General features: G+C 43.7%; 1 protein-coding gene across 3 annotated transcripts in view; it reads right to left on the bottom strand.

Moving 5' to 3' along the window:
• Positions 1–3,687: 3,687 nt before the first annotated feature.
• The window catches only part of SLC25A13 (solute carrier family 25 member 13), a 179,820-nt gene continuing 156,163 nt past the window's right edge, over positions 3,688–27,344 (bottom strand). For all 3 annotated transcript variants that reach the window (XM_010972366.3, XM_010972374.3, XM_045508640.2), the window contains 4 exons: positions 14,988–15,126; positions 5,288–5,446; positions 5,105–5,195; positions 3,688–4,841 (listed from right to left, as the gene is read on the bottom strand). In XM_010972366.3, coding sequence (XP_010970668.1) covers positions 4,655–4,841; positions 5,105–5,195; positions 5,288–5,446; positions 14,988–15,126 — 576 coding nt within the window. In that variant the 3' untranslated portion in view covers positions 3,688–4,654. The remainder of the gene's footprint in view (positions 4,842–5,104; positions 5,196–5,287; positions 5,447–14,987; positions 15,127–27,344) is intronic.

Below are 27,344 nucleotides of genomic sequence, written 5' to 3'. Positions count from 1 at the left end.
CGCCCGGCATGTAATGCCCCACATTTAAAGAGTTCTCACTGGCCAAGGAGCTCCAGGGCGGGCGGTGGGGGGTTCCTTTCCCCCTCCCACTTGAAAGCAGCCCAACAAGACACCAGAGAAAGAGCTGGTCTAAGTAAAGGGTGGAGGAGGGGGTGATGAGAGGAAGTGTTCTTATCAGTCTTAGTTCATTAAGCCGTTTTCCCTTCCCCCGTCCCACAGCACAGACATCTAGCACACACAGCATGCTTGCACGAGGCTGTTCCAAGAGCTGGAGTCCATTTTTAAACCTCCCAAACTGCTCCTCAGCAAAATCAACCATTCTCCAAAGGGGCAGGAGTCCTGCCCAACGGACAGTGGTGGCACCGGAGCGCTGGTGGCCAGACCAGCGTGCAGGGGGTGTGTCTGGGCCCTGGAAGCAGCAAACCTCAGACGGGCACAATTAGTGTGTCTTCTTAACTCTCCTTCTGAAGTTATTCGAGGGGACTGTGGTTTTACCTTGAGCAAAACCCCCTGAACAGCCGGGAATCTAAAAACAAACAACATTATTTTATTAGGTTACTCCAAGCAGATGAAAGCAGAGTGTTCCATTTGGACTCTTTTTTGGAATCAATTAATGCATTAGCTAAAAACAAACCCTTCTGAAAGAGAGTCCCGTTGTCCTCAGCAGCTTTTAAAGGAAAGCTTGCCACTGTGCTCCTGAGGACACAGAAATATCAGTGAGAGGAACAGAGAGAATGAGTAGTAAATAATTAACATTCATTGATAAGAAAAATTATTTTTTAATGATATAGGTCAACCCTAATGTAACACTAATCTCAAAAGATACGTTTTAAACCTTTATTTTTAACCATGACCAGGAAATTTAAATATCATGTAGTTTATATGACAGTTCCTGACTCAAAGTTACCAACGAATTAAAACCAATTTAGATAGCTGTAGTTGCTTTAATAAAAGATGTACTTACGATTTCTAAAGTAAGTGAATAATACATAACACTGTGATTGTTTCCAGGTATGGTTTTAACTCCCAACAACAGAAAAGTCCTCTAAAGTAGGGAAATAATAGGGATTGCTCATTGGAAAAAAATATGTATTTCTCAAAAACCATCCATCTATCCATCCATCCATCAAAATTATAATCAAGAGCCCACTAAAAGTTTCAGGCACCTTGGAACAGGCATCAGAGACACAAGCCCACCCCTCACGGAGCCCAATCTTCCAAGCCGAAGACTGCCACTGTTTTGAGAGACAGAAGTGGCAATGCTTTTTGCTGCCTCAGACTTTGAAATGAAGCCATGAACTCCCTGTGGTCTTCGTAACATCCAAAGTAGAACATTTTGGCGAGGGCTGGGTTATTTCCAAAAGGTAAAACAAAAGGCACACCCCTTTGTGGGCAGCACCATTTATGGAAAAAACACTTCACTCCTCTTACCAGGGAACGTGTCTTCTAAAAATCTTTGGGAAAATCCACATCCTGAAAGCATCTGATTATCCTGAATTTAAAACGGGATTTTGCTCAGTGGCAAAGAGACAAATTCATCCCCGCAAGTGTGGCTTCTGCGGTAAAAGGCACATCACATGGTGACTCTTAGAGTTTATCTGGAAGGTTGATAAACGGGGCCACAAGACAGGACCCGTCAAATTCCACTCTTGGAGATTTCCCTGCCTCTACCTGAAGAATTCCAACGTGAGTTGCCAAATACCAACTGGGAGTGGAGGTGGGGGGTTTGGGGGGGAGGGAAGGTTACAAAGTTTCAAGCACAATTTGTTCCCGGTTTTTATTCCCCGCTCACAGAGTTATGTGCCGTTAAACATTTCCAGAAGACTGTCAAAACGTAAGCATCCTGAGGTTTACATAGGCCACACCATTGAATAACATATAAGCACAAAATCTTAAACATTGTTTTCCAGCAATGGTAAATATTTTAGCTAAGTAAAAACCGAAGCTTGAAATGCAATAAGCATTTAAATGACTCCTTTCTGTGCCAGAATTCTTATTTTTCCCCCGTGCAAGCCGGGCTGCTTGGGATTAAGGCGACCCCAGGGAGCAGAGCGAACGGCTGTGGGTTATGAGGTGTAGCATGAGCTTGGCGACAGCGTGCCACCCAGCCTCAAGAAACCCAGCCGCGACTGGAACCCAAGAATCAGTGTGTTCACTTTGTGGTCAGCGCCACATTTTTTCCCCTCCTTGAAAAAAAAAAAAAAGCTGCTACAAAAGTCAGGCCTCTCTCCCACCCTTCAAGCCATCAGGAGGTGGACCAAGGGCAGAGCAGAGAGACTCCAGGGCGCAGGGCAGGGGAGGTGGCCCCCTGGGTGCGCAGGCAGGTGTGTGGAGTCACTCAGCCTTCGGTTCCTTAGCGTCGAGGAGGAGAATGACTGGCTGCACAAACGGCAGCCACAGCACTTGCCGACGTACTGTGCTGTCACTTCAGGAAGAAGGAAAACCCAGAACAAATTTGACGTGGTTTTCACCACATGGTGATTACAGTCCTCTGCAAGGATGTCACCGTCACACCACCCACTGAGCAGAACCCAGATGGAAATGAGGCCTCCTTCAAAGTGTCTCAAGTCGCTGCCTATCCCTGAACAGATTAAGCTGAGGATTTTAAAGAAACACAGCCCCGTGGCCTGTCTCCTTTGGCTTCCTGGTACCTCTGGTTTCTCATTTACGCAAGAGAATTGTCCTCTGCTACAGGTAAGTCGAAGGGAAGCCAAGATGCTCTCCCACCAAGAAGCAAGCAGGCCAAGGCACCATCTCTGAGATTTGGGTCAGTATTTGTAACATGAAAATTGGATCTTCTATAAAATTTCAAGCAAATGAAGAAGAGGAATGCAGGGATTTACACTCAGGGGCTTGTCTCCACATCCAAAATGCCAAAGCTTGAATGCTTTGTTATTGTAACACCACCCAAATTTCTACAACACATTTGGAGTCTTGTGACTGGTCTCTGAGATTAGGATATAAGTATCACTTATCACACTGATCCGGGATTGGGGGTGAGGAAGAAGAGACAGACAGGATTCTTTTTGGTTTTGCCCACTGAAACCATGGACGGAGCCATGCATGTAGTCGTCCTATTTCTGGTGAGGAAAACCAAGCTTTTGTTCACTGAAAAAAAAGCAAAAACATCCAAAAAACCGGACTCATGGATGGTGTTTACTCTTTCCAATTTTGAACAGTTAACTTTGAATGTCAACCTGTTGACCAACAGGTTACTCAGTAGCCTCTTCAGGGGCATGACTGTGGTCCAGGAAGAGCCTTCAATTCTCTTCAAGATTGCTTCCCCCAGTTACTACCATATTGGCCGCATACTACCAAAGTCAGCGTCCCGTTCTGGAACGAGGAAGAGTCACAGAAGATTAGAAAACAGCACTGCCGTTTCATACAAGTTTCCATGCCCAACATCCAGTGAAACTTTATACAATTCTCACAGTAAAAAATGCCGAAAGTGCTGGCAATGACTCCAACAAGTGTCCATTTGCTAGGTGCATCGCTTATCCAGGGTTAAATGTAGTTTCTCCCCTTCACGCTGAACGCCGGCCTACCGAAAAGGGGGGTACACCCACCTTGAAACCAGGAGGGTATGTCCGTGCCAACATGAAGGGAATCGCCCGCAAAGTGAAACAGAGAGGCCAACGATGACAACGACTGCAGTCATTCACCATGGGACATAGCAAGAGAAAGCAATTCAGGAGCTTTAAAAATAGTTTATTTCCTTCTTCACAAACACAAGCCTCTGACCACTGTGCAAGGCACCACAAATTAAATAAAAACTTATATTGCAATGTATTTGTCTTACATGATTCAAGATAAAATGGATTTTAAAAGCAAATGGGTGCCCATTACAAGGGGTTGGGAGGGGGCGAGGGTAGGTACAGTATTGGGGGTCACATGTTTTCCCACAGTGTTTACTGGAATAGGCAGTCATCAGCACGGGGGCTTCAGGTGAGCAGCCGCCCCAGATCCGCACGTCCCGGAGAGGCGCAGGCCTCCTGGTCTGTGTCTACAGAGTCCAACGCCAAGAGTACTTTCCCTAGTAGGCCTAGTCCCAGTACCAGAGTGTGATTATTAAACATCTTCAATGTGGTTTTCATTACAAAAAACATGTTTCACATAAAAGCTTCATAATATACTCCAGAGACAGAATTAGTGCATGTTTAAAATCTGAATCCAGGCTGGCTATTTCTGATAATGTTTTCATTTCTTCCAGTGTTTTTTTTTTTTTTTTTTACTCTTATAAATACGCACCCAGTTTCCTACCAGGTTAAACACACACGGAACACTTTTGCTCTGAGCACCATGATTGCCTCTCAGTAGCTTCTTTGGGACCATCATCCCAACCCCAGGAGAGTAGTTCTCATTTCTATTCAGACTTGTTCCTTCCCCCAGTTCAGGCTGGTGTTGACCAAAGCCCAGCAGATGGCAGGTACCAACAAAGGTTTGTGAGCAGAGACCCAATGAAGAGTTACGAATAATTTCACCAAGATCTAGTTAAGAAAACACACAGAAAATAAGTGATTTCACCTTACAAAAAGCCTTGACTTGAGTTTAAACAGGAGATGGAAGCGAAAGGAATGAAGTGTCGCTTCAGTCCCAGGTGGCTTCTCTACCGCAGTTACAACAAAGCTACGGCAGCAGCCCAGGGCCGCTGCTCCTACGGGCCTCCGCTGATGGCTGGCGAGGCAGATGCCGACGGCTTGAAGAGAGGTAGGTAAAGTCCAAATTTGTTTTCAATCCCTGCAAACGTTGCAACTGCCAGTTTGTAGCCCCCAACGTGATCAGGATTGGGAGCAGGCAGTGTGATCCTGGATTTAGGGACTGGCTCTGATCCCATGGGTTTCCTAAATGGAAAGATAGTAGAGTGAGAATCTGAGTTTTATTATTATTATTTTTTTAACTTGGTAAAAACAACCTTCAAAACCTGCTGAAATCTGACTCCCAGAGGAGCCTGGAACTCTAGTTACCTGTGTGTTGCCTGAAGACATGATTTCAGCATTTTCCTACATCTTTCCTACTTCATCGTCGGGACGAGAGGAGACTGCATACCTTTCTCCACGACAACAGAGTACTTACTAGAAGCAGCTGAATTTAGCAGGGTACTTACACTCCTCCAAAATCAATGTAGAACCATCGCTGTAGCAACTCATACGTCAGCAGAGTTACACCAAACTGGGGGGAGGACCGAAACACGCGAGCTTCAAAAAAAATGGTGAAATAACAGATACAATTAGATTTTTTAAATTCACCGGATACCAAAGGTTTAGTTAAGAACAAATTATTTCCATACCGCCAGCTCCTTTCCACAAAGCTCTGGGGCCTTCTTCCCGCAGGATCTTCCTAAAGCAGTCGATCACTCCGCTGTAAGTGGTCTGGCCGGCCCGGGCGGCCACCTGTAATCGCGTCTTGATAACATCAGCAGGGGTCACTAAAGATGCTGCAGGCATACCTGCAGGAAAGACAATACCTTCGCAGTCTGGTCACATTCTCACTACATAAAACAACTGTGCTTTGAACTGCTGGCCGTGGAAAGAAAGTTAAGAGTCTGATGAAATCAAACGCCTCTTTCGCCGTCCCCTCGGGGACGCACAGCCGCGACTGTCGGGCTGCAGGGATGGCGGAGGCTCGGACGCACCTACAGACACGCCTCACCGCTCCTCCCCCAAACCTCCAGCTGCCACTTGCTATGCTTACACTCGTCAGCGGTTTTAAGGAATTATTTATCAAGACAACGACTTCAAGTGATTGAGAGCAAATGGAGAAAGTTTTTTGTTTTTTGAGTTTGGGTTTTTCTTCCTCTTCCCTGTTGAAATCAGAAAGTCATTAGGTCCGATTTTTCAGAGGTGAAGCATGTTATCCGTTTCCCCTTCCTGCTTCTCTGCGGCTGCTGGCAGTCACCAGAGGTGCCTCCTCACACACATCCAACCACCCCACCCTCCAAACCCCAACCTCTCCAGTTACATCAGAAAAAGACTTTACTGATAGCTAAACAAACGGCGCGCGCGCCCGCGAGCACGTGTGTGCTTGGTGACCCGAGGGGGAGACTGCCACCGACAGCCCAGCTGAGGGTTCCTCTTTCCTGTGACTGACATCTCCAGAGAAAAATACCTGACAGAACGCTTCGAATGTATACTGGCTGATGACCAATGAAAAAGAAACAACAATAACAACAACACCCCCCTCCCAAAATCACCAATGGGAAATTTTTCTACAGTCACTTTATCCAAACTGGGGCAGCCCATGTTTAGATTTTTTAAAAGCGAGACTGTACTCAGAAGACACTGTCTCTTATGGTTTTATTACTTTTCCATTATGAACCTATTCCAAACCAAATTGGTCAAATGCAGATGCATAAATCTCCTTTGCTTTTTTTAAGGCTTAATAATTCTGTAAGAATTTCTGTCCAAACCAACGTGGTCTGGCTCACGACTCCATCTCATCCTTCTAACAGACAGCTTTAAAGTTACAGTGTGCGCATGTGTGCCTGGGAGAAGTCGCTGGGGTACACATCTGCATTTATATCACTAAGCTCTATCTTTTCCTCTTCTATCTTTACTGAGCTCCTCCAACCTTCATCCTAAGTAACAGTTTTCATAAAATGCATCACAATTTTGCACGTGAAAAGCTCACTTTTATATCCAGTGCTTCGCTGGATAAGTCATACTGAATTTCCTATTAGCTTGGAGGAATTATTTTAACTTTGAGCCAGGAATTTACCCTCCAACATAATGGAAGGAAACATGAAAAATGCTTAGAAACCCACTGTGTTCACACCACCAATTTTGTTTTACTTCCTGGTTTAGAGTTTAGCAAGGCTGTCTGCTCTAGACACGCAGTAAAACCCTCCTTACAACGGCAGGCAGGCGTGTCGGAGGGTGACTGAGAAAGACATACAAGCAATAAAATGGGTAAAAAGTTTCCTTCAGTTAGGGCAGTTTTCACAAATAGTTCCTTGTTACGAAAAAAGGGAGAAGTATTGGGGAGGGAGGGAGGATAGACACTGATTAGTGGAATAAAAGTGCCAAGAGAAATGGGTCAGATGCTTAGCAAGTTGTCTGGCAAAACTGGTTGGTGTATGTGTTTACGGGGCGGCCTGCACATGACCCTCACCCTCTCTATCGCCGGCTCCCACCTCTCGCAGGAGGACAGCTGCGGGGGCCTTGGAGGAACTGCGGACATCCCGGTGGACAGGGGGTTTCTGGTGTGGAGGTCGGGCTGCTCTGGCGCAAGGCCAGGAAAGCAGCACCTACCAGGAAGAGCTTGGCCACCGGAGATCTGTTGAATCTGGGGGTCAGGGCTAGCAAAGACTCCAAGCGAACTTGCCTGGTCCCTCCCGGCTCCCGAAAGGCTTAGATGATGCTGATTAAGAGGTCAAGTTTTCTCTGTTTCCAAAGAGGGGCAGTTGGAGGAGTCTAAGAAACAGGGAAGCTTCTTTAAAATGGGACCGGCAGCCTACCTGATGCTTCAGTGATGAGATCAGTGATGAGACCCTGGGGCCACCCCCTACCTGTGAAACAGGAACCCCCCGGGGTGTTCTCCAGCCAATAAAAAGACTGCAATTCCTCAAGGGAGCCCTGGCAGCTAGAGAGCAGAAATTCATTTACAAAAACAACAAAAAAGCATGATTGGCGAAATACAACTCTGGTACAAGAACATAGTGTATAACACAGGAAATAGAGCCAATATTTTATAGTAACTATAAATGGAATATAATCATTAAAAACTGAGTCACCATGTTGCATACTTGAAACTTATAACTGCATGTCAACTATACCTCAATTTAAAAAAAAACCCAGCAAAGACCAATAAATCAGTATCATATGGGAAAAAAATACAATTAAGGCAAGTCAGCCTTAATTTTCATAAATATCTCAGTAGTATTTGTAAAGAATGTGCTTCTCCATTTATGGGTTACAAAGTTAGTACCTGTTTATTTTGGATCAAGGTTAAAAGTCTGCCCAACATCTCTTTTCATCCTTATTTTTATTATCTACTTGATGTATCAACTTCTAAGAAAAGTGTAAAGTTTCATTGGGAAAGAGAAAATACCACATTCTTGTCATACTTTTAAGTTGAGGTTTTATAAGACAATATTATGTTGATAATACAGAGAGTTTGATGGCAACGCATCTCCTCAGTGAATTTGACCTTTTCTAAGTGTAAAGCATCCCTCTGTGCTTTTGAATGCTGTTTTTAAATTCTGAATTCCACTTAGTTTGACATTAATATTGCTACACTTGCTTACTGTAGGCATTTGCCTGGTACATATTTTCCGATCCATTCTCTCTCCATCCTTCTATGTAACTGTTTTCTCAAACTTCAGATGACGAGATTTTCTTTCACAACTTGGCTAAGTGTTTGTTTTCACTAGGGGCACTGAAGGCATTCAGTTGTGGCCCTTAGGCTGATTTCTGCCATCCTGTGTTAGTTACGGTTTGTATTTTCTCTGTTTCTAGGTGTTTCCCTTTTGATTTCCACCCTTTCCTGATGAATTAGTTTAAACAGCCCACGCGCTAGTTACACAGGTGTAATGTTCACAGTGTGTGTGCAACCGGTGGGCACGGACATGTTTGCAGGCTGCGGGCTTGGCACCCCTCCCCCCGCTGTCTTCCTCACCATTACCCGCCTCCCAGCGACCCTGCTTGTGTAGAAACACCTCAACCAAAGTTAGCAGTTATTTGGACCAACTCTCTGGTATAACTTTGATTTGCTGTTTCCTATCTCCCTCATTTTCCTCTTTCTTAAACTCTCCACTCTGCCTCAGAGGGGTCTGTGACGGGTGCCTCTGAGCCCTGGCTGCGAGAGGCTAACTGGGGTTTGGCTCTCACTCCTGCTACCATGCCTGCCTGGGGACGGCGCCGCGGCACAGGACATCCTCTCCTGGACGTTCTGAATGTACCCAGTATCGTGGACGAGAAGTCAACCTTCCATTATTGACTGGTTTTCTGTCCGCCTTTCCTTCTTTCTTCCCCCGGGGTAACTCCTATTCAATAAATGTTAGCCCTGCTGGATTCATCCTCCAGCTCTCTTAAATTTTCTCTTATTTTTCACCTCTGTCCCCTATATTCTAGAGTTTTCTTGTTTGTTGCCCATGACTTTATTTTCCAGATGTCTCATCTGGTGTTTTTCTATGGATTTTTAATTCTGACAATCCTTGTATTAACTTTCAAGAAAGCTTCCTTACTGGTTGTTCCTTTCAAATCTCTCTGAGGACCCTAATTATAGTTCTTAAAAGTTCTTTTCTGTTCCCTGAATTGAGTGTTTTCTCTGTAATTCTACTGTTTCTTACCTGATTGCTTCTGCTTGTCTGAGGACCTCTGGCTGTCTACTGACATTCAAGGTCAAAGAACAGGCTGAACGGGGTTGTGGATGGCTTCCACTGTGCCCTGAGCCAGCCATCGCCCCCAGGCCTCTCTCCTGAATGGAGGGCGTCCATGGGTTTTGTGAAATGGGTGAGGCCTGTTAACTGGACGTAGGGCCTAAGACAGCCTGACAGAGCAGGGACATTCCAAATCCTGAAAGGTGGAGCGCTTCACTCTGGAAGCAGAAGGAATCATTTTCTCCCCCTCTTTGGAAGAGCTGCCATTGCTTCGTTATTTCTTCTCCTGTGTCTGCGGTAAAGGTCTGGAATTCCCATGAGCCTTGCCCTGCTTTACAGCAGGGCTTTACAGCTGCCCTCCCCAGGCACACGTCCTTTCCTTAGAATGCAGCTCTGGGCTTTTAGCCTGGGTTCAAATGTTGCCTGAAGCCCCATACAAAAAGAAGGAGAGAGAGACCAAGCCGACCTTCCTGCAGTAAATGCAGTTCTTTAACTCTTCTAACAATTTACCCTAAAACCTACCCCCTCCTCACTCCAGGCATTCTGTTGTTCACCCACAGGTTAACATTATCCAGCTCTGCTCTGACATTAATAAAAGCATTTTCTCCTGCTGCTGTTTTGGGCTGTGGTATCTTTCACTGCAGTTTCAGAGTCACTATGGTTCTGTTTCCTGTCTTCTGACGGCTGGTGCGAATAAGGAGTTTTTAAAGAGTATTTTCTAGTATTTCACAGTATTTGGGAGGAGAGGAGCGATGGATGAATATGCTCAGTCCATGACCTTAATCCAACCTCTCCAGTACCTTTTTTTTTTTTTAAGGATCTAAGAAATGCTTTTAAATTATCTTAACCTTTATGTCCACATAATTTAAAAATTGTTTCATTTATATAACTATGTGCCAAAAGTACTTTTCTCCTAACTTCATTCTAGCACGTCTGTGAAAGCATCACGATCAGTCACACACACAACACTGCCACATCTGTGTTCTGAACAGCTTTTAAAGATATTCTTGAATTACAACTTGGCCTAAAGCTAATTAATTCAAAGACAAGATCACAAGACCACCCCTTCAGTGTGACTTGTTCCTACACCTCACCACTCTGACGACTGAGATGATCTGGAATGACAGATCGCCCTACAAAGCTGAGAAGTACTGGACATCCTTCATCTGATACCACCCATCAGCCATATTGAGATGCCCTTCATCAGTCAGAAAGCAACACTTAATTACAGGGAATTAGAATTTGGTTTCTTAATTTCAGGCTCCCTGTTTCAGGCCTCACCTTCAGACACATGAGGCAGTTGGGCTAATGAACATGAATTCAAATATCAGTTAGACTTAACTCCATCCTGTGAATTAATGGAGATGTTTCTAGTGTTTAAAGACCTTCTCAGTTTATAACAAAAATATAAATAGCATAAATCTAAAAAAAATTAATATTCTCTATGTTTTAAGACACCAACCACCACCTGTTACAAATCTGTATATTACTAAAGCAAACTAACCTCAAATCAAATCAAATTTTTGGAAAAATATAATACTTACTGAGTAAGAGAAATTACTGTCAAAACATAAAAGGTAAAATCATATTCACTGAATCCCAGGTCCATCTTATGTATTAACAAGGTTTTTCAACAAAAAAAATCTGTATTCTGTGTATAAGAAATCAATTGAAACATAAAAATTGCATTTTACATAAAAATGTATATTGTGTATAAAATATAAAAATACATATAAAAATAGTATTGAGGCATTTCTGTCTTAGAATAAATAAGTTAGTGGTCAACTACTATGCCTCATAGCTTATTTTGAGACAAGCTTTTCATCTGTCTCTTAATGACAACAAAGATCACTTTGGCCCTGGGACCTACTTCCTGGGCTTCTGCATACACTCTGTCAGTGTGTCCTCGCCTGAGGACACGCCTTTGTCCTCTCTGGTACCCACCAGGGGAATGCGGGGGTCTGATCCAGCTTCCACCCAACAGCCCACACACGCGTGTGCACTGCCACCCTTCATGATGGCATCACACTGCGCACACTTCTGACCAAAGGCCCTCCTGCCCTTTTCCACCCTGAGTTCAGCTCCCTGCCAAGCGCACCAGCAGGCTCTCCACTCAGCAGACAGCATTCTGCTGCCTCCCCTGACACCTGTTCACTGCTCATCACTGGAGATAGATTTGTATGTTTGTCTTATTTAAAAATACACATTACTAATCCTTCTATTAATTTTGGTACATTTTTAGGCATTTTAATTTGGATCTTTGGAGAAACAATCCTTTTCAAATAATGATACATTCATTTCTTCTTTTCTAATATTTACGCCTCCTACTTCTTTTTCATATTTTACCACATTGACTGGAACTTCCAAAATAAGGCTGAAAAACAGGATGATAGAAACACCCCTGTCTTATCCCGAACGTTAAAGAAAATGGTGGGTGTGACATTTGCCATCGGCTTCTGATATCTGTTATGAAATTAAGACGGTAGCTTAGTTCTTATTACATACTTCATACAGATTTGTGAAATATACAAGACCATCGGGCTTGATCTGTTCTCTCAAGAAGAAACCAATGACAAAGTCCGTCCTGTATTGTCCCGACTCACAGGGAAGGGGAGGATAGACGATAAAAGGAAACGTTTCATAGTCAGTGTGGCAGCCAGCTCCCAGCATGGGCTTCAGGGGTCTGCACCTCCTAGTCTTCACACCTCTGCTTCTGTATCGCCTCTGCGTGTTACACAGCGCTCAGTAGTATGAAGAACAGGAGGTGTGGGAATGAGGGGTGCAACCTCCAGGCTTGGTCACAGAGACATGGCAGCTTCTGCTTTGCTTTCTCTTCTCTCCCTCCCCCCCCCACCTCCTCCTTGCTTGTCCCTCCCCATGCCCCACCCCAATCTCACTCTGGGGGAAGCCTCAACCTCCACGTCCTGAGGACACCCAAGCTGACCTATGAAGAGGCCGAGCAGCAAGGAAGTGAGGTGTCCTGCCAGTGGCCATGTGACTGAGCCATCTTGCAAGTGTGTCCTCCAACCCCAGCCAAGCCTCCTGGAGTCCCGGCTGACATCCTGACTGCAGCCTCGTGACAGGCCTGAGCTAGAGGCACCCAGATACGTTGCTCCTGACCCGCAGAAAACTGGAATAAACCTTTGTTGTTTTAAAAGCTGCTAAGTTTTGGGGTAATTTGTTATGTGGAAATAAATAATTAATATGGAAGGTATCTGGAAAACAACTCTGAAAGACAACAGGATGGCTAGAGGGCAAAAATAACAGCTGCATATGGCTATGCCTTAAAAACAAATCTTTTTTTTTTTTTTTCTTTAACAAGCAAACTCACTTCAGAGAATTTATTTCTCCAAGGAAAATGATCCAAAGTAGGGGGAAAGCCTTTAGGCACAAAGATTTTTTTTTTTTTTTTTTTTTTTTTTTACCAATACCATGTATTTAAATTTTTTCAGAAAAAAAGTTTAAGTTATCTAAGATTAAAGATAAGTATACAGCAATTAAAAGTTTAAAATATTGTTTACAAAGTTTTAAATGACATAAAATTAATATTATTATTGAACATTTAAAAATACTTCTTACGTGCCAGGTACTTTCTTGGATCTTTACATCTATTAATTCACTTAATCCTGATAATAAATGCATGACACTAAGACAGTTCTTATCCCCGTACATAGGTGGAGAAACAAGCAGAGAGGGATTGACTAACTCACTTGGGGCAGTTCTCAGCAGGGAAGCTGGAATTTGAACCTCGATAGTCTGACCCCACAGCACATGCCATTAACCATTTTGCTGTCACGGTTAACAATGCTTCAGATGTGATATTAAGTGAACACCACATACCCACAGCGTGAGCACAGCTCTTAAAAACCTTCCAAGGAAGCGAGGGGAAATTAGCAAAAAATGTTCAATGGTGATTATTTTAGAGTCATGGAATAATGGATGTTATTATTTTATTTAACCTTCCTGATACTTTCCAAATATTTTACAATGATCAAGATTATTTTCATAATCAAACAAAAAAAGGAAGACAATAAACTTTAATAGAGAAAAAAATGCACCCGTAATTTCTACAGCCCTGTTAGCATGGATTATCTAGCAAAACTCCTGCCCAGAGACGAAGTCCTGTCTGGGCAGCCATCGTCCCCAAAAGAAGAGTTCAAGGCAACTTGGAGAATGTCCTAGACTTTGATCTGAGTTCTAATATGTGTCTTCTGATTCACAACTGACTTCTCTGGAGTGATCAGACAGATCCTCTTCGGTTCAACATAATACTGGCTAACACTCACTGAGTATTTACTCTCTGCAGGCTACACGCTGTCCTTCTCGTGGCTGCTCTCACCTGGGCCTCACAATTGCTCTCTCCAGTCAGTACAATTATCGTCTCCCTTTATAGCTGAGGAAACCGAGGCTTGGGAGAGTTTAAGTAATTTGCCCAAGGTCACAGACTCCTAAGTGGTGTGTTAGTTCTCCCCAGTAGGTCTTCGTACCTTATTTCAAGTAAGTAATTTAAAGTAAACTGTATTCCATCCTTTTGGTTCCCAAAATTATCATTTATACATATGTGAATAACACAGAAAGGACACAGCGAGTCGAAGGCTAACGTCAGATTAAAACTGGGAATTTCTATATATCCTAGTCTTCAAATTCTGGGCTTCTGATTTAGTTTGAGTGGTCTTCACTGCTACTCATACAGCTAGGCTCCCTGAGCAGCCAGGAAAGGACACCCCTGCCTCATCCCCCAACATCACCACCCTCGAAGAAAAGGGATTAACCAAGAAATAAAGAGGAGCCCCATGGGTTCCTGCCCCCAGGGCTCCCCCGGCTCCCGGGGCCACAAAACAGTGAACAACTTCTCAAAGCAGGGGGTCACTCTCAGGAGGCTCAAGACCGTGTCTGATGAGAACAACACCTGCATCAGAACTGTCTGGACCCAGGCATCCTGTGACTGCCTTGGGGTCTGTTAACTCATTAAATGTTTGTCACCACCTGGAGAGCTGGTCCGGCTCTAGCCTGCAGGGTCTCGGAACAAGAGAGGAGCATCAAAGAACCAAGTGACTCCTGCTGGGGCTAGAACCAAACTTCCTCCAGGGATTTACGCTGGGAGCACAGAGTCCAAACCTCCAAGCCTGTCTTCTGGGTATTTTCACTGTAGCAGAGCAGAACAGACCACAGCCACTTCTCCCTGAGACCCAATACACACCCCCTGCCCCCTGCAATCTCAGAACCTTATACCACAAGGAAGACTCAGGTCTCCAACTGACCCAAGCAGCTTCTGGTTCTACTACATTTCTTTTCTCTCAATGATAATAACTACTGCTTAATAAATCCTGGACAAGCTTTTATGTACTATTTTGGCTAGACACCTTTCAGGCACAAGCATGAACATTTAAAAAACCTTCTGACTGAACAGTTCTCCTTCTTAACGTTATGAAGTATAACTGTGAAGTGACAAGAAACCAGAAATGGAATCCAATAATACTACAAAGGCACCGCATTTTAATGAGCTTTGTCTTAGAGTTAAGAAATTCAGCTTGTCTGGTGGTCTAACTTGCCAGAGGTAAGATTAATTTCTTTCCCTTGCCTTTCAGTAGCTCTTCAGAGCAACCTACAGCCATCTCACAGGCACCCCGTCAAGAACTAGACGCCAAAGCCCCAGCGCGGGGGCACTCACCGGCGACAGCGCCAGCCAGGAGCAGGCTTCCGGGGCTGACGTGCCCGTCTTCGCTGGCCAGGGCCGCCTTCACGTGAGCGTAGCACGGGAAGTAGATGGCCGAGAAAGGAATGTCCCGCAGAAAGCATGCTTTGGCACCCTGTACATTTGCAGAGGAAGAAAAACCACATGAAACACACATCCCATTGAGAAGATCAAGCTTCTCTGGAACTTACCTCAGAACAAAATATTCCAGGAGAAGACCAAATTTGTACTTACAAGTTGAAAGGGGAACAGAAAAAAAAAAATATATATATATATATATATAACCCCAATTTTTGCAAGTAATAAATTAGAATTTTGTTTTTAAAATTAAGACATTTTATTCTGTGGTGTGAGGGAAAGGGAGGGAGTTCTTGCTCATTCTAATGGCAACATTGCAATGAAAAACATTTTTGGAACTCTGCCTGCAACATTATTTTAACATTCCTAAAGGGTGGCAGGTCACTGGCATTTCAAGGAGTATCTGTTTAGAAGATGGGTAGCAAGATGCTTCTTTGTTTACACACAAGGAAGTAGACAAATTATACAGGTGGTGGGGGAAGGAGTTTGTTTTCCATATTGAGACTCTGATGAAAATGTTGGACTCTTTCCCAGGAAAAAATTATAATACATACATAAAAAGTTATACATCTTTTCAAGGGGTTCATGGATCCCCTAATTTATTCATATACTTACCCTTTACTCCCCAGGGCTTATGAAGCATTGATAAATGGCTGTACTAAAGCTTTAAAATGTCCACTTAATTTCTACACATTGAAGAGCTGTGTGTGGAACCATTAGCAATGAAGGCGAAGTCTTCACCAAATAATTTCTGGTGCCAAAATTATGCCATCGGGAGGCCTTGAAAACTGACGCATGCCCAGAAATATGACGTAAAATTCTAATGGAAACCACAAGACATACATTGCATTTTAAGGAGGCTAAATGGGAAGGAAGTCCCCCACTTTCAACACTTAATGATTTAATATTATTTCTTTCACAGATTTCTAATACCCAAAAATTTTCACCAAATTTAGAAATTCTTCAAAGAACATAATGAATCCATCCAGATTCCAAAGACTAAGCCAAGCCCACGTTGGATCTCGGGTATTTGCCTCACGCTTGGCTCCAATCTGTCAAACCTCCTTAACACTGCACATCTGTTACTGCAGCCTTAGCTTTCCTGACACCCGCATTACACTCCGGACTCACAATGAGCTTTGGGTAATAAAACCCTTAGTCTTTTTCATATGAACTGCTGTTAACCTAGGCCTACTGTAACTTATTTAGTTGCCTTAAACAAGTAACACAGGCAGGACTTTCTGTTTAATCCTATTACACTTCATCCTAGTTGGGCCCATCCTTCCAACCAGAACAAATGCTTGGAATCTGGGTTCTGTCATGTCGGCTACTCCTCAATCAACTCACCCATGTTGTGTTAAGCTGCCTCTGTCCACTGTAAGTATATAGACATTAAAAAAAAAAAAAAAAAAAAAAAGAGGAAAAAAAAAAAAAAAAGAGGAAAAAAAAAAAAAAAAGGAGCACAGATCTCCATCACGTACTGCCGTCAGCCCACACTTCTGGTAACTCCCAAGCTGGTAAATGCCTAACTGAAAAAGAACCACCACTGAATCCACCACACCCAAATTCCTCATTTTTTCACATGTACAAGTTGAAGCCAGGATAGTTAATCTATCAATCGCACGTTTATTAAGGGCCATGCTGTTGGCTTGCTCAAGGGACCTCCCTGGAGGCAGTGCCAGAGACGGGTCCAAAACTCGGGACTCTGGAGTTTCTCCTACCTCCCCCAGCTCTTTCAAGGGGAAGAAGTACAGTATGACACTAACATCCATGTAACATCCAGCCCTTTCCTAAAGATTAGTTTTTAAAGAAGTTAATATCCAGGGAGTTACTGTGTAAGGGAAACACGGTCACCGATGTTTGCCTGTTTTCACTTCCTTTTCCTTATTCTGACTCCAAACCTTCCTGTAAGTTCCACTCACTACCTGCCCACATGCAGTCTGTCCAGGAGATACTCAAATTAGATACCAAATAACCAACTCAAATGAAGATCAGTTAAATCTTCATGTCTGGCTCCCTCAATATAGTTTAAAAAAATTGCCATATTGCTAACTTTTTAAACAAATCACTTTGGAGTAATTTTTTTAGGATGATGTAATTCTTCCTTGCACAAATCTTGCTTTTTACCAAACCAGTTAGTTTCTACTGTTGACCTCATCTCCCAAATCTTCGCATCTTAAGAGTTGAACTTTGGTCTGTAGGCTCTGCTTATTTTTTTTGCTGGTTACTATTATCTCTTTAAAATGTTACCCTTCCCCAACTATAAAACAGTAAGTGCTTATCCCAGGCAACACAGAAAAGTATTAAAGATTTAAACTGCCCTTCACTGTCACCAGCAAGAGAAGCACTGCAACTGCTGCTCACGTCTTAGGGCGTCCCCCCTGCCCCCCGCCAACCGCATCCCCCCTCAGCAGGGGTAAGAACAAGCATTCCACAGCTGGATTCACGCTTCTGTGGTTGAGTTACGCCTTTTCTTCTCCTTAAATTCATGCTACATGGTTTTGGTTTTTCTTTTCTTTCTTTTTTTTTTTTTTGGAGGGGGGAGGTGGTGAAGGGGCAGCATGGTCTAATGTCTCCAGTCCTCAGCCAAACTGCCTCAACTTCTTTTCTGTATGTTGTTTCAAAAACTCTACCACTATCTTCGGTCTTGGCTTTTCTGTGGGTTCGGTCCAGTAGCCTCACCGTTGTCCAAGCTTTGCAATGACTTCACTTTCCCATTTCCATCTCCTGGTTAGCCTGACTCCTCCCAGACAAAGCTACTCAATGCCCCATTCATCTGATCCATCAAGGTACACCTATCACTCCACATCTCCTCTGATGATTGCTAAGCTGGGAATACCAACCTCTTACCTCTTCATTCATTTAAACCTAACACCGCCCTTTACGAGGATCCTTTGAGTAGAAGACAGGCAGGGAGTAGATTCCACACGGCTCCACACTGTCTACACTTGCTCAGTGCTGTTCCAAGTTCTCTTCACGCTCTTCTATCTGCCTGTGTCAGTGTCTCCTGTTTCAGAATGTAAGCAACCAGGAGCCAGAAACTACTGTTGGGTTTTATTTAGAAAACACTCATCAATATCTTTGGCTGTTGGGGCCTAAGACGTGTTCCTGGTGACACTGACTTGGCTTTGCCAATTCCCATAACAAACACCACAACTACACAGAGAAATGAGAGACTTTGGGATACACTTAGGCTCCTACAAGGGAAAGTGACTCATTCCTTGGAAAAATACATTAGAAACCAACACGAAGCTTTTAGTTTTTCAGGCAAAGATATACAATTTGTTCGGGATACAACAGAGATTAGGAGGGCATAGTAGGTAATTTTGTACTGGAATATTGCAAAGGGTGGGGGGAAGTCAGCAATTAACGTCTCTTATGCTACTTGGTTTCAATGTCATCAGAAGACCATGGGAAAGTGTCATCTCAACTCAGAACCTCCCTGTGACAGGGGAAGGGTCCAGGCAAGTGAAGCAGCAGCTAGGTTTTCCCAAGGAACCCTCCCTCCTTCCCTGAAATCATGACAATAAATCATGCATCTGCATGAGAACAGTAGCCTAAGAAGAGGTGTGATGTGCTTTAAGAGATGTTTTGAAAACAGTTTCAGATGACTAAGAAGAAAAATGACTTGATCAAAACACGAATGAACAAACAAAAAAGAACAAATCTACAGCACAGGCAGAGCTACACTGTCAAACACCAAAGGAAACATGGTTGAGAATGTGTTGTACTTTTCCTACCACGGCTCAGACAAACGCGGTCAAATAACTTATGCACGCTGGAGCAAAGGGAGACGATGGGAGAGGCCTTAGGTCTCTGATTATTTGAGAAAAAGGAAAAGCGAGGGAACAAAGAGGTCTTGTGGAACAACCGCCACCTCTGCTCCACAGCGGCAGGGCCGCCTGCCAGCAGGTTATAGCGCTTCAAACTCCAACTGCCACGGCTGGAGGTACGACGAGCCCCTAGTGTCAGCCTCTCCTCTGTCACTGAGGCTGTGTAATGAGTCCTGGGGAGATCAGGCTCTGAATGTTCCTCGCCTGGCAAAAGGCCAAAGGTCGCCTTCTTCAGCTCAGGGACTTTTTTTTTTTTTTTAAAAACACTTTAAGCAAAGTCTTATTTTCAAGGAAAAAGTACATTTTCTCATCTTTTGTTTTTGGCATAAATTTTAATCCCTTCTAGTGGAATCAAAACCTCCTGAACCCCTTGCAGTGTCATCTAAAACTTGAACTTCCTTTATTTCTGGATTTAAAAAAATCTATTCACCAATGAGGAAATAATTATAAAAGTCCCATAAATAGTATTAACTCCAGTACAAGCATTAAGGGACGGTGGGGGTGAGGAGGTCGGTGGTCCCAGCCTCTCCCAGCGCCTGCGTCCTTCCACAGCCCTGCACCTGTCCGGGCATCCGGGCAGCATGTTGCTTCTCCCGCACCCCAGGCATCAAAGCCCAATTCCCAAGGAAAGCTAATTTTGCAGAAGGCTGGAGAAAAGGCACAGACTTCTTAAATTTCCCTGGTCTCTTCCCCCCACCACTTCCTTCATGTCTAAGGCACAAAGGCAGGTGCCAATCTGTAAGGCTGCCTGGGGCAATGCCTGACCTGTGGCTCCAGCACAATGAAAAGGGAGGGAGGCAGAATGAGAAAAAGGCTTTCAGAGTTCCAACAGTGAGAATGTTTCCCAGATTCCTTGATAAATCCTTCACTTAGTGGTTAACACTCCACTCCTACATCTAAACGTAAACCCATCTGACTTGAATCCTACCTGCCCCACGTACAATTTTTACTAAGTGATCAGCCACTCTGAACCGGCAACTTCATAATAAAGGGCGACATTCCATGCTGCCCAAGAGCCTGCGTCAGCAACACAAAAATAATTACTTTAACCATTAAAAAAAATTAATAAATTACAAAGTATGCTACCTGAAATAAATCTTTAAATGGTTTTCAGGAAAATCCCCACGTTTCCCTGCCTTAAGCCTTTCTCACTGTTTCTCTAGGCGGCCCTGCCCTCAGACATTCTCTGGTTGGCCCTGAATTTCCTATGCACACACGGCAAAAGTCACTTGGGGGAAATTACTAAGTGCAAAATGCAATCATCCAATCTCTTCCTCTTCATTGAAGCATTCTTTCTCCAAAGAGGGGAAATAATTGTTATTTTCTCTTTTTTATAAAAGGTCCACTAATAACAGGCAGGAACAATAAACGGCATCTCTGGGGAGACCTATATGTAAATAAACTAGAATCAAAACTCAGACCTAGTTTAATTATCGACTCTGGCTCCATTCCAATTCCGTATCCCTCTAAAGTCTCTCCATCACCATTCTATTTAAGGTCTAAGAAAGGTTCTTTTAAGGGCAGGCTGCACTTAACATCAAGTTAATAGTCCATGATGGACACAGGTCAGTTAGACAGGTTTAGAGACGCTGGGCCACAGTATCACCACGGCAAAGGAATTATTTGTTTTGCTTTTCATGCTTTTTTTTTTTTTTTTTTTTTTTTTTTTTTGATGTGGACACTATGTTGAAAGCCCAAAGGAGCTTTACTCAACTCTTAAGTTGCTGGAATCATCCACCCAAGTTAACTCTGGCAGCTCTTTCTGGCATGAAATTGTCAAAAGATGTAACACAGCAAGATTTATATCTTCCATACACACACACTGCCATCTCCAATGTCTTTTTTCTTCTTTAAAAGCTCTTCATCCTAGACAGTATCACACCTGCCCAATCAGTCTGAGGGGAAAAAGAAGGTCCTGAAGGATGGTGGCCGATAAAGAAGTCAGGGCCAGGGCAGGTCTTTTCACATGCTAATTCCTGTTTCTTCTAGCTGTACCTGCAAACACAGCTCTAAACAGACTATTTCTAATACAGGGAAAGGTAATTACACTCACAAAGGCACCTCTGTGTCATGGCTGGGCACCAGGAGCCAGCAGGTCTGGGAGACAGAGGCTTAACAGAGACTCCTGCAGTGAATGCACATTGTCTAGCGTGAGGGAAAATGCCAGACTGGGGGACCCTGCAGCATTCAAGACAACAGTGGTGCACCTTGTCTGAGAAGGTTATTTAATGCTTCTGGCACCTGTAGTCAAAGCCACCCCTCTTTTCCTACCTTACAGGTTTAGAATTTATTTGGCATGGATAATTGTATATTTTGATCCTGGAGCTACAAACAATGGGCAGCATGTCAGGTCTTGACCCTTGCACATTCCTCCAGGTTTCTCCCAAGCGAGTTAACCCTTGTGCACACGGCCTGGCAGCACCTCCCCGCCCGGCCAAGAACCAGTGAGGCCCACGGGCCTGGGATGTGAACAAGGTGAGGTGAGTGTCAGTATCTCGCTGAGAAACATCACGGGTGCCAGGTGCCGTTATGTGATTGTGCCACTGGTGTTCAAACCAAGTAAGTCAGCCAACAAGTGGAGACTTGGTACCAGTGACGCTGAAGTTACTTTAATTTGAATTTAAAATACCAGTGCCTATCATTTGCTTTCTTTAGTCCAGGGACTTTAAGGATATTGGTATCTCCTTAATTTCACTGCAGTTCTAACACAGGCATCCTGGTAACTCAGGAGTTTTGGTGGGAGATGCCCCTCCTATGTCAGTTCTAATTCTCTACTTTTCTACTACTGTACGTCACTTTGCCATCAACGATCCTCCTCATTGAGATGGGATGGAAATCTAGTAAGCGGCTCAGAGTTGCATTACATGGAATTTTAGTCTCTAAGAAGTTTTGTCACCTTCACAAAGCTCATCTGTAAAATACACCCCATCTCCTCAATTCTTCTGTTCTTTCCCAACTTCTTCCTGCTACCTATTTGCAAGCTGCATAGTCTGTTTCTGGCCCCAGGGTTTAGACCCTGGAAATTTTAATATAAATACTTAACTCATAGTCTTTGTTACCCTCACCTTCTTCCTCTCCAATACTTGCACATTAGACTACGTACATCCAACCCTCCATCATTGTTACATATTTTAATTCTACCTTAGATAACATGAGGCATTGTAATTAGCATTCCAGATACACACATTTAAATTCAGGCAATGTTATTTAGACTACATATTTATCACTCTCTTTGCTCTCCATCCCTTGTTCCATCTCGAAACTACCATCTGGAATCACTGTCCTTCGACCTGAAGTACATGCTAGAATTCACTTTAGTAAGGGTAAGGCTCTACTTTTGATACGCTTTCTGAAATCTATTTTACCCTCGTAAAGACATTTTTATAGGGTATAGAATTCTAGGTTAAAAGGTTTTTCCTCTTCACACTGAAGATGCCATTCAAATGTCTCTGGCTTCTACTCTTCCTGTTCCTGAGTTAGCCATCAGTTCAGCTGCTTCCGTTTGAAGAAAATTTGCTCTTTTCTCTGGACACGTAAAAGCTTCTCTTCAGCATTAGTGTTCAGCAATTTCACTCTGTTGCGTCTAGTCTGGATTATTTTTATTTCTCCTGCTTGGGATTTGCTGTACTTCTTGAATCTATGAATTGATAGCTTTCAATAGTTCTGGAGAATTTTCAGCCATCATTTCAACTCTTCTCCTGGTTTTCTTTTATACCTATTAAACCACTCACACTGGCCTGTCTCTCCCTCTCTCTCTGTAACTCTCTATTCTGAGTAAGTCTCTTACTTTCTAGCTCTTTCTCTCTTCAGCTGTGTTTAATCTGCTGTTAAAGCCACAATTTTGAAATGAGTTTGAAATTTCAGTCACCATAAATATTTTGATCTTTTTAATTTTTGAAAACAAAAACATTCAATTTTATAGTTACAATAATTTTTAAATTTTAAATCTTTGGAGGTTGCAAATGCTGTCAGTTCTTTTTGCTGTCTCTTTTTAAACTGCCTTGTTTCCTTGTGTGCCTTGAGATTTTTGATTGTGAGCTACTCCTTTTCCTTGGAACATTATCTACGAAAATTCTTTTAACATCTGGGCTAAAGGGGAGTTCCTCTTGAGAAAACTTACGTTTGCAGCTGGAGTATGACTCCTATGTAGTTTCGTACCTGAATCACAGGAGATTTCTACACTTAACAAGCTAAGAGCAAATCTTTCATTTGGAAGAAGACTTAACCCTACTAAGTTTAAACTAATTTGCTAGATCGATCAGATCCCACCCGGGACTCTGGCTGCCATAAGATGTATCTCCGGAATTGTACAGTCAGTGAACATTTCTCAAACTGGCCAGCTTTTAAATACAGACCTTGGTCACAGTTAGAGTAGCAGAGAAATGTAAGGACAGATTAGTAGAAATATTTCTCTACCACATCTAGAAAATATATCCAGAGCACTCTGTGAGCAGTGGATTCATAGCACGGTTTTCAGTATTTTTAAATATAAAGGACAGCGCATTACACTGCAAAAGTTGAGCTGGAATAAAAAAGTGCTTTGTTGAAACTAATCCTGCAGGCATTTAGCAAAAAACAAAAACAAACAACAGCCAAACAAAACATCAACTTCATAAAAATGTTTGCCTCTAGAAAGACAGGTCACCTGCAGCATGAGGCTAGGAGACTAATGTTTTATTACTCCATACCTTTTTATATCTGAATTTTCTTCTTTCAAAATTATACTGCCTATTAAAACTAATTTTTGAAAGAACTTTATGGCACTAGAATCATATGGTGATATTCTCTCACCTCCCTTAACACCGATCACTTTGAAGCAATGACATAATATGTTAAAGAATCTTTTCTACCCGCCTTCAGCACACCCAATCCCTTTGGGCCCTGTTTAATAAAAATAGCATTTTTCATGGTGTCTCCTTTTATTTGCTATTCCAAATGTAGGTATCAATACTCTCTTTTTACAGATAATGCATCTGAAACACAGGGACAGAAAGATTAAAAAAAAAAAAAGTTTTTTTCCAGTCTGTTTTCTGTTGATGCAAACTTCTAAGAAGAATATGGACAATATTACATCACTTCCAATATTAGTCACAGCTCTCACCATGTTAGATATAAAACCTGGCCCTTTGAGATACTTCATACCCACTCCTTAACTTCTAAAATTCTGCCTTTTAATAAGACAAAATGTCCAAAACGTTTGTTTTACGGCAGCTGTTTCTGACAAAGTAATCAGAAAGGCACAGAGTTATATTCAATGAACACAAATAGCTATGACTTGGACAGCAGCGCAGCTTGCTGTCAGGGAGCGCGGCGCTCTGCATGGCAGGTGGGGTCTGTCCTGTTACTCTGGTTGAATAAGAGTTAAGGAAACGGAAGGGCCCCTTTGCCACACAATGCATAAAATAATTTCCATTTCAATAATTTAAAGAGTTGATCTAAGTCTAAGGTAATTAATGTGCTTATTTTAAAAAACAAAACAAAGCAAAATTGAGTCATTCTATCTAACATTTTAAAAGAAGTGTTGGGTACTGAAAGCAATTAGGGGGAAAAGACCACGTAACTGCCCTGGCCTAAGCTAGCACGCACCCTCCTGTTCAGCGCGGTCCTGATTACTTTCATCTCCATTTCCCTGGCTCGCTCGCCTCAATGATGACACCAAACCTGCCAACTGCTCCGCATCTAGGCTTAGCAGAGAACCCTGTCTTTAAACTTCCTTCAATTACCTATCAGGCATATGCTCTCTGTTATCTGGCTCAAGGTATCTGCCTGTGAGGATTCATGTTTCAAAGAGAGATGGCACTGAGTTTGAAATCCAGCCTCCACTTCCTTACCAGGTATACGACCTTAGAAAAATTACCTAAACTCATCAAGCCCTCCTTTCCTCAACTGTATCTTAGAGCTAAAGAGAGAATACTACCTGCATCATAGGCTGTAGTAGGGATGAAATGATGCAAAACATACACAGCGTGGGGCCGAGCACAGACGAGGCACTCGCTCAACATTAGCTCCAGTGAGCCTGCATGCAAAGTGTGTTAACACACACACACACACACACACACTTCTAAGCCTGGACCCTGCCTCTGTCCCCTCCTAAAGCCCTAGCACCACATCTGATCTCGCTATCTTCAGATGCCTCAGATTCTTCCCACTTTGGTGACTCTTTCTGTCTACTGACAGGCACAGTTCTCCCAACAAAATTAAGCAAAACAAAACAAAACAAAAACAATGAATTTCTCAACCTCCTCTTCCCCATGTAACATTATCTCTCAATTCCACTTTTTCTTCCAGTTGCTGAATGCTTCCCCTTTTGATTCTTTCACAGTAAAAATCTTCAGATTGAATGGTTTTTATCTGCTATTGTTTTATCATATAGGTTTCCACCTCTGCCCTTCTACTTAAATTGGTTTCCTACAGATAACTGCTGGCCTCCATCTCTAAGCTCAAAGCCCTTCTTCTTGGACTTCAGTCCCCTCGGCCCCTGCAGCACTTGACACGACTCACTTCTCCCTCGCCCCGCTTGTATCTCCTCCTCCACCAGCTCCCACAACGCTGTTCATGCCGGCTCTCCACCTGACAGCCGCCTCTCCTATTTTCTCCGCCTTACTTACTTACTTATTTCTGCCAAATGTGGTGGTTTCTGGGTTCCATCATAGGTGTCCTATCAGCTTGGGAATCTAACCCACTACTCTCAAGGCTTCACGCATGCAGATATCCCTTAAAAGAACATCTGAAGTCCCCGCCCTTCTGACAAGGCCCTGGTCCTGCATTCAATAGGCCAGAGCGAGCAGAACACCGGACAGGGAGTCAGGAGATAGTCTCAGTCCGAGCCCTGCCCCTGCCTATCTAAGTCACCTAGCTAAATCTCCTAGGATTTCTGTGCTTCTGTTCCTCAATTATAAAGGTAACTGACACCAGAAAGAAGGCCTTTTAAGGTTTCATGCAGCTTCCCAATTATGAAATTATAAAATTTACAACATCACCATCCATCTGGATGCTCAAGTCAGAAATCCAGGAGTCACCTTTTAACCTTCCTTTACTTTTCACCATTCATCACTTCCCAAGAGTTTGTGAGAAGACTCTCAAACATCCCTTAAATATACAGCCCCTGCTCTATCCCCACCACCATGGCCCTACTTTGGGTCCTTGTCACCCCTTCCCCCTGCCCATCCCCAGCCTGCATCTTCCTACCTGGCCTCCCAGCCTTCTGTCTTGCTCTCCCACGTGGCACTCTCCACACTGAAGCGGAAATGCCCTTCCTCAAACACAAACCTGGCCGTGCCACCTGTCCTTGCCTTCTACCTTGTTAACTATGCCTCAACCTTTAACGCCATCTCCCCTTCAGAGAGCCTTCCCGGCTTTCTTGCTGTGAGTCAGCTCCATCTCCCTTAGAACTCTGTGCACGCTCTTCCGACAGCCCTTCTCGACTGCACGTGCTGCATTCCAAGGATCTGTTTACTTGGCTGACTGCCCCCACAAGATGGTAAACTCCTTATAAAACCATGTGTTGTAATTTACTTTTGCATCCTCAGTGCCCAGGGCACAGCTTGGAGGGTGAGCCTGGGAAAATGACCTGTCCCACAATCAGCTGCTTCCTCGACACTTGACTTCCCCAGTATCAAGTCTTCTTTGGTCGCCACTTGCCAACTTGCTGCCTTTCTGTGCTTTCATATCCTTGCTCATAACCTGGAAACACTTGTGCTTACCATTCATTTGCTCAACAAATATTTATCAGCTGTCTACTTTTGTGCCAGAAACTGTTTCGAGCAGCAGCGAACAAGCCAGGTCTCTGGTAGCAAAGTCCACTCCGGATAAGGGGATATCAGACGGTGACAGGTGCTCTGCAGAACAGACAGTGAGCGAGCTGGCTGCCTTGCTGAGCAGGTATCTGCTGAGCCGAGAAGGGAGAGGAAGAGCCTGCAGGCAGACTGAAAATGAGGGAATGAGCCTGGAGTACTGGAAGAAAGGAAAGGCAGCCAGTGCGGCTAGCAGGGTAGGCAGGGGTGCGTACTGGAGGGTGGAGGGGACGGAGCCAGCAGGGAAGGAGGGGTCTTGTCTAAGTGCAGTGGGGCGCTGCTGGAAGTTTTTCCACTGGAGACACAGTTTCCATAGGGCACACTAGCTTCTTACTTCCTCTGGTTTCTGCTCAAATACCATCTCCTCTGAGAGGCTTTCTCTGACAACCCTGTTAAAATGCACCCCACATCCCATCCTGCCTCGGCCCTTCCCCATCCCCCTCACCCTGCCTCCTTTTTCTTCAAGGGTCTTAGCTCCACCTGACGTCACATGTTTGCTTCCTTGATGGCTGACTTCCACCCACCAAAGTGGGAGCAGTGACTTGGCTTTTCCCAGTGACATCCTGAATGGCCAGAACAGTGCCAGGCCCACAGCCAGTCCTCAACAGGCATGTGTTGAGTGAATGAAT

Source organism: Camelus bactrianus, chromosome 7 (assembly GCF_048773025.1).
Source record: "Camelus bactrianus isolate YW-2024 breed Bactrian camel chromosome 7, ASM4877302v1, whole genome shotgun sequence".
Taxonomy (NCBI): domain Eukaryota; kingdom Metazoa; phylum Chordata; class Mammalia; order Artiodactyla; family Camelidae; genus Camelus; species Camelus bactrianus.
This window is presented reverse-complemented; position numbering and strand designations above follow the sequence as displayed.